At 42.8% G+C, this 7,968-nt stretch overlaps 1 protein-coding gene across 2 annotated transcripts; it reads right to left on the bottom strand.

Moving 5' to 3' along the window:
* Positions 1-4,965: 4,965 nt before the first annotated feature.
* LOC128798195 (cytochrome c) lies at positions 4,966-7,427 on the bottom strand. Of its 2 annotated transcripts, none has more exons than XM_053961498.1 (3): positions 7,301-7,427; positions 6,356-6,532; positions 4,966-6,209 (listed from the first exon to the last, which is right to left on the bottom strand). In XM_053961498.1, exons 2-3 carry the CDS (start codon positions 6,522-6,524, stop codon positions 6,061-6,063), a joined length of 318 nt encoding a protein of 105 aa, XP_053817473.1. In that variant the 5' UTR covers positions 6,525-6,532; positions 7,301-7,427; the 3' UTR covers positions 4,966-6,060. The 2 variants fall into 2 exon arrangements, with proteins under 2 accessions (XP_053817473.1, XP_053817465.1); XM_053961490.1 differs by having other exon boundaries at positions 7,297-7,425.
* Positions 7,428-7,968: the final 541 nt, after the last annotated feature.

Raw genomic sequence — 7,968 nt, forward strand, 5'->3', positions numbered from 1 at the left:
CAGAGTAGGAACAAAGCCAGAATACACATTAGAGATTGCCACCTGTGATTTAACATTCTTTTGAGCAGTCAGAAAGAAACATTTTGCTTTCTAGCTGAATCTTTTACCATTTGAATAGGCTGAAATTTAATACAGACTATTTCAAATTTGAGCATGCCTGATGAAATATAAAACATGAATCGGTTTAAGACTTCAGAATACCACAGACTTATTGCAGACATATCACTGTATTCAGCTGGATAATAACCTCCAGCGTTTTTTGCTGAGCACTTGCATTAAAACTGCTTTGTGTACAAATGAAATTTGTCTTTCAAACTGGGTTTTTTTCAGAATTACCTGCAAGAGCATGATACAACTTCTCTGCAGCTTTTTTGTACATTGGCTCCCTCTCCTGTTCATTGAGCGTAAGCAAGAAACTGATCAAGTGCAGCCAGTTAAAGACATTTTTCAGCACTTCCATCGTTGTTATTTGGAAGCATGTTTCTGAGGATCACAAGAAAAGATTTTCTTAGGTATCCGGTTGAAACGGAACCTTTTTCAGTGAATTTAAACCAAAAAAAAATTTGAAACTATGTAGAAGGATTCTTCAAGTAAAGTCTTTAGAATCCACATTAGAGGACTCTAGAGGACCTTTAGATTCCACATTAGATGTACATTTTAGAGTCCACTGCAGAGTTAAGAGATGTCAAAATAAAGACTACATTTGAATAGTAACGTACAAGAAGCTGCATGCAGTTCAGACATGAAAAGTATATATAGTAACAGTAATGTGAAATGAAGAAGAGTAAGACCAGATGGGCAAGCTAACCAGCGACAATTTGTACATGAGAATTAGAATTAAAATTATTCACTATAGCAAAAATTTGTGGAATCAAAAATGTGGTACCTTTCCTGTAAAAATACCACTGGAAGGAATACAGACCTAATATCTAATATTCAGAGGAATTATTGTCCCTCTACTTGGCAGTGGTGAAGCTGCACCACAAGTTCTGTGTCCACTTCTGGACACACTACAGGAAAAACATTGAGGTGCTGGGGTGAGTCCAGAGAAGGGCAACAAAGCCCTTCAGGAGAACAAGTCCTGCAAGGAAATCTAAGGGAGCTGGGGTTGGGAGTGTTCAGCCTGGAGAAAAGAAGGCTCAGGGGAGACCTTATCACTCTCTGCAACTGCCTGAAAGGAGATTGTAGCCCAGTGAGGGTCAGCCTCTTCTCCCAAGCAACCAGTGACAGGAGGATACAGCCTCAAGCTGTTCCAGGGGAGGTTCAGGTTAGACATCAGGATTAATTTCTTCAAGGAAAGGGTTGTTAAGCACTGGAATGGACTGCCCAGGGAGGTGGCAGTCACTATTCCTGGAGGTGTTCAAGAACAACTGGACATCATTTGCACTTAGTGCCATGGTCCAGCTGGCAAGGTGGTGGTCGGTCACAGGTTGGACTTGATCATCTTGGAGGCCTTTTTCAACTGAAATGATTCAGTGATTCTGTGATCAATAGCAAATGAACTGACTAAATAACTGGAAATAAAATGACAGAGTATTATAGGAAACATGGCAAGGTATGGAGAAGTCTGATTTCTTTTCCTCTCTGTTCTCCAAACAAAAAAAATCAACAGTGGAAGTAGAAATATGAGACATACTGCCAGGGAAAGGCTGGTTGCAGTCAATGTAGGAGCACTCCTGCAAAAAAATCTGGGTGAGAGCACCAGATTATTGAGGGTACTGGTGCCACATAGGTGACAACCATGATATTTTTAAAATGCAGTGTGTGTGCATCTTTCTTCTTATCTGGAAGGACTATATATCAGGGAATGCTCATATAAGCATGCTGTATCTCATAGTAAAAAAAAACCTGAGGCATAGTGCAGGTAAAAGCCACATAAAACCACCTGCTTTAGTTAGCTCTTAAAAATTTAGAATTAAAAAACACCAATAAAAGGCAATGTCCCATATCTTAAGAACTATGAGACATCTTAAAAAGAAATTGTCACCAGACACTCATAAGTGAATGGGGCTATCAGAAGTCAATTTCTGTGAATTATTCTAAGGCTGAGAATACAGCTTGGTATTTCTGCTAACAGCTTTTCATTTGAATGCTTATGACCAGAAGACTGGTAGTGGGTAAGACAGGGGCAGCACAGACTTACACACAAAAATATGCTTTAACACATAGAGGAAAGGGAATATGGATCTGGAAAGTGAGTGATTCTGAAAGGAAAAAAGCAGTGGCTCATATTGCATAAGTAAGCTGCATTTAACAGCTTTAATGAGATGTAAAACCAGCAGAGTTAATGACTTCTGATCTCCACTGACAGGTTTATTTTTATCCAAGGCTGTTTAAATGCATAAATAACCCGGAGAGAGCACACCTCCCCTGCTCCCAAGTATGTGTTTTGAACACTGTGCTATAGTTAGTTCCTCTTTTGCTAATTTCCTTTTTGGCTTTCCTTTTGCATAATGACAGCTTCAACAGAGGCATAGAGCATCTTCCTCCCAGCACAAAGGTTATAGCAGCCTACGGGAAACTAAGGATTTGAATCTGAATGGTGTTACAGAAGCAAACATCACCCACTTCTTTTACCTCCTGTGACACTGACTTCTAAGCAGAAAGCAATCATTCAAAAGGTGACCATCATATTTTCTGTATTTCAGATCAAAAGAACAATCCTGGAAAAAAACATGCAAGTACTCACATGCAAGCTCTAGATCATGAGCAGAGTGACAGCCACCTGGAGTCCTGACTCAGCATTTGCAGCACTGGAAAGGGCAGGATTTCATACTCTTTCCCAGGGTTAACATGTCCTACTACTAGCTCTGGGCTGCTCACCTCCCAGAATAATCTGGTTTTCAGGACATCAGTTTGAAATGGTTCAACTCATCCTGTAGACTTCTGTTGCCTTTAGCCCTGGATGAGATTTCAGGATGTGTTTTGGATAAAGGCAAATGACAAGGCTTCCTACAGAGGTAAATGTGTGCATTTCAATGGGCTTTGATATACGTGAGAGACCAGAATATCTAATTATTATCTATTAGCTGGTTTTGTTCTTCCCTCTGAACATTTCTTTTATAAATGGATGCTGTATTTTATACCAAAAAAAAAGGAAAGTATTACATAATCACATACAAGACTAAATCTACCAAAATGAAGATCTTTATCTGAAGCAATTATTTACAGTTGTACAGGCAGCAACAAATGGAACTTTCCCAAACTGGTTGTAGAGTGGTTACACTTGAATTGTTAAGACTCTAAATAAACACGACAGCTTCTGTATTACTAAATTTCAATTGGATGTACAACTAATAAGTTTTGTAGCTTTGTAAGTATCCTACTTATTTGGAAGTCGTGCTACAAAAAGGTGTGCTTTTGGATTTCACCTTTTTTTCCAATCATTAAGGATCTTCATTCATTTGCATAACTACACATGAAAATATTACAATATCAGTTTCAAAGGCATGCCCCAGCAAAGCTGTGAACTAGTAGCCAGGCACAATTTTCACAGGATGGTGCAATGTTTAGCAGTGGTGCTTTGATTCCCCAACTGAAAACTGTAAAGGAACTACTGAAATACCAAGTGTCTAGACTGGTATCACTGTCAGAATGAAAACCACTACACTTGGTACTTCATAAAACAAAGGGAAGCCCCACCCCTCTACTCTGTAATATAAACTAAGAAACAAAGAACTAAAGCCTGATTATGTAACCGATCACGATGCCTACTTCCCACCCTGCAAAGAACCACCCAAGTGAGAACTTACCTCAAGTGATAATCTAACCTCCTTCCAATATTCTTTACTTTCTTATCCATTAGTAAAAACACCATAGTATTGTTTCTCCAGTGGCAAATGGCTGCTAGTTACCTACTACAAAACTTTTAAGCCATTGCAGTTTAGGGCTGTATACATACAAAGATGAAATTTTAAAGGTCCAAATGGTCTTTTCCCTAAAATGTTATCAAGGATGCATGCTGAGTCTAGAATTAAATTTTCTCAGTCTCCAGTGTTATGTAGAAGTAACATTTGTCTTTGCACAGACAGAAGAGCTAAGCTAAATTGTGTCCTCTGCTTACTTTGGGCAAAGGATAACTCTGCTTCCTCCTTAAGTTTTTCTGATCATGGGTAACTTATTTGTTGCAAATTGTTATCTGTGCAGAAATACCACACTTTACTGAAAAATCCTCTTCCCTAATTGATCTAGAGAAGAAACAAATTGTAAAGAAGAGCCTCTTGGAGATCACAGTCTTCTTTCATAAAGGTGCTAACAGACCAAAGTGTCACAACTCTCTTTCTTCACCTTCATCATCCTGGAAGATTGCAGAGCTGGGTACAGTTACATTCTGTATCTACAACTGCTCTGTCAGGATTTTGGCATGGAAAAAACCTCAGTTCTGCATAGCCATAAAAGTGTTATGACAAACAGCATTTATGAAACTTGAAACGGTAATAAATACTACAATTTGAAGTTTTCTGCTAACAAGATTTTAGTAAAAATATTGCTGTTTTTAATAGTGTATCCAAAACTGCAAGAAATGCTGTTTGCAGGCTAGTCCAGAAAGAAAAAATAATCACAACACATATGGTAGCAATCACTGAGACCACTGTTAGTAATATTAGTTCTTTTCACTCATTTACTCTGAGTAAAGCCCTAATGGCACACTTCACACAAATCAAATGCAGCCATCCTACAGCACAGCTACAGCTTTTGAGTTACCTTGAGTTTTCTACCATCTCACTCTGGAAGCACAGCAGAAAATGCTGTTAAACAGCATAGCCCTGAAAAAGCTTTGCTGGCTCTGGTCCAAAATACTAACTTTGCCACATTTATACCTCCCCCACCAACTCAATTATAATTTACCTTTTTCCACATGGAGTTTTTTTTGGTCTTGTTTCCTAATGATGTAAATCTGGGCGCCCAATTTTACTCTGCATTCCCACTGTTTTTCACTTAATTTCATACACATACAGCAAGCAAGACTTTTAATTTTTTTTTAATTTACAGTATTGATTGCTCCAAATTATGCCTTACTGTTGGTACACAGTAAATACATTCTTCTGAACAACTTAGTATGAAAAAAATGCAGATAAAACATTAAAAATACTGCTTTACAATGTGCGAAACAGAACCTTCAGAAGTAATGATGGTGGCTACAGCCAGGCACAGAGGAAGACTGCTTGATTTTGTGTTTTAGCCTACCAGCACAATCATTCTAGTATCCTTTAATCTGAAACTTCCTGTAGCAATGAATTCTAGGTGAATGTTTCTGCTGAATTAAGAAGACTAAATAACTCTCAGCTTGTCCACTAGCACTCATATTCCTAGAAGAGGATGCTTTCTCTTACACTAAGAATGGCTGTTATCTGAAGATTTACTGAGCAAAGGGCACCAATAAAATGTCAAAACTGTAGATGTTTCTAAAGGGGAATTATACTCTATAGGCGCATGCAGCTGTCAAAGTCTGGATGAATTAGGTAACATGCTTCCCCTAGATAAAACACAAGTGGCTGGGCACAACTGGCAGTTCACAAATAATACTTAAATCAGATGAAATGCATTTTTATCACAAGCTTTAGACAGATTAATACATATTGCAACACCTAGCACTGATTAAATTTAGAAAAATATTATACTGGGATTGGGTTTCTTAAATAGCCTTTGCTGTTTCGTTGTTAATGTAAGAGAAGATGTATGGCAGAAGATGCCAAAAAGCACCCTGCTTTTCGATCTTCAAGAGTTGAGCTGTCAAAGCTATTATACTGCTAATAATTACTCATTTGATTATTTACATAATTTTTTAAAACAATGAAGAGGCAGGAAATGTTTATTTATTTTTTTTTAATTTTTATGATCAAGGATGACTGAACCCAATTACATAGTCTTTGTTAAGTTAATGGCTGCCAAACAAGTGTGTACTCCAGTGACCCACCGTGAGCGAAGTTATCTGATGGGTGTGACAGATTTTAAGGTTAGACACAGTACATGTAAAAATAGAAAGTTTAAAAACCAATCTCATCACAGACATTTCCATTGCCATCTCCTTTGTGAAATAAATAAGGCAGCAGATAACTTTTACTTTGCAGTGGCAACTTTGAGGTATGCTATTAAGTCTGCTCTCTCGCCCTTCTTCTTAATTCCCGCAAAAATCATCTTTGTTCCAGGAATATACTTCTTTGGATTTTCCAAATACTCCATCAGAGTATCCTCACCCCAGGTGATACCTAAAAGGTAAAAAAAACCAAACCAGTTAATAAATTCAAAATCATAAACACTTACATTCTTGTCCTCTGCTCAATTTTTGCCAAATTTTTAAAATTATCACCAAGAACTAAGTAATTTTGTCCCCTAAGGGCAGCTTTAAGTTTACCTTTGTTCTTATTAGCATCCGTGTAAGAGAAACCTTCAGCTTGCCCAGTCTTGCGTCCGAACAGGCCATTCAAGTTGGGTCCAGTCTTATGCTTGCCTCCCTTTTCAACCGTGTGGCACTGGGAGCATTTCTGGACAAAGATCTTCTTGCCTTTCTCAACGTCTCCCATTGTCAGTACTAGACCAAGAACACACACAGAGGTCAGTATTGCAACCTCAAGGTCACCGACTGAGCTGAAACTTTAAAAAAGCATCCTGCAAGTTTACAAAACCAACATACGCCGCACATGAATCTGGCAGTTCTCCAGCACACTGTCTATCCTCAAGCCACAGCTCCTGGGCTTGAAGATTAGTATGAAACCACAAAACGACCTAAAAGGTATCAAGGTGCTAAACACACTTGAAGGGCAGGGAAAACCTTCCCTCAGACAAACTAATTGCCCCACAGCACTTAAAGGGTACGGCGACAATTTCTGAAGAACACATTTAGCATAATTTGTACAGCTGTAACTGGAGTTTCCTAGTCGTGTACGACCACGTGTAAAAGCACAGGACTCTTGGCTGGCTTTTCCTCTGCAGCTGAAAAAGCGCACCAGCCACGCAGCCGCGGAGGGCCGGAGGACATGACCCGGGATGACCCCAGGGGTCCCGCCGGCAGCCACGCGTGAGGAGGCGGCAGCGCCCAAGGGCGCCCGCACCGCCCGGCTCCGGCTCTACCCGCGCCCAGCCTGGCCCTGAGCTTCTCCTCAAGCCCCCACCCGCGGTGGGGCCGCCCAGCCCCACGGTGACCTTCCGCCGCACCCCGGCCGCCGCCTCAGGCCGCGGCTCCGGTAGGCGGGAATGGCGCTCAGGACGGCCGAGAGCAAGGCCCGCTCGCCCCGTGTCCCTGCCAGCCGCCACCACCCCGCGGGGCCCAGCCGCAGCCCGGCCGCCCAGCCGCACCTGCCTGCCCGGCTGGCCCGCTGCGCCCTCAGACACCGTGACCGCGCTCCCGGCACCTCCCGCTCCGTCTGCGCCCAAGGACACGCTGTACTCCGCCCTATGTAACCCGGCGCCGCCGCAACCAACCCCCGCCAGCGCCCGCCGCCGCCTCTCCGCCGTAACAACCAATCAAGCGCCGGCCTCTGAGTTCTGATTGGCTACAGTCAGCTTACGTCACGGCGCCGGAGGCTAGTGGGGTAGGTTGAGACCGGCGGGCCCCCGGACTTCCTTCCTTCCTGCCCCTCTTCCCTCCAATCCCGGCGGAGTGACGTCAGACGTCATTCTGCGGCGGAGGGGGCGCGCAGCAGCGGGGCGCGGGTGTTGCGGACGCATGCGCACAGCGCAAATGGAAGCAAGGGTCACGCGGCGCCCTCCGCACGCGGCCGGGGCGGTGGGCGGGGCCTGGGCAGTGACGCAGCGGGAGTCGCGCGGGGCACGGCCCGTGGCGGTCGGGCCGTGAGGGCGGGAGCGAATGGCGCAGTCACGGACTTAGAGCATCGGTGAGGGCGGGAAACACCTCCGGTCGCCGAGTCCATTCTATGGAATGAACTCCACCCTGTCATTTAGACCGTGGCACTAAGTACCATGTCCAGTCTTAAACACCTCCTCATCTGGCTATAGCCTCCTTTCAGG

This window comes from Vidua chalybeata, chromosome 1 (genome assembly GCF_026979565.1).
Source record: "Vidua chalybeata isolate OUT-0048 chromosome 1, bVidCha1 merged haplotype, whole genome shotgun sequence".
Classification (NCBI taxonomy): Eukaryota; Metazoa; Chordata; class Aves; order Passeriformes; family Viduidae; genus Vidua; species Vidua chalybeata.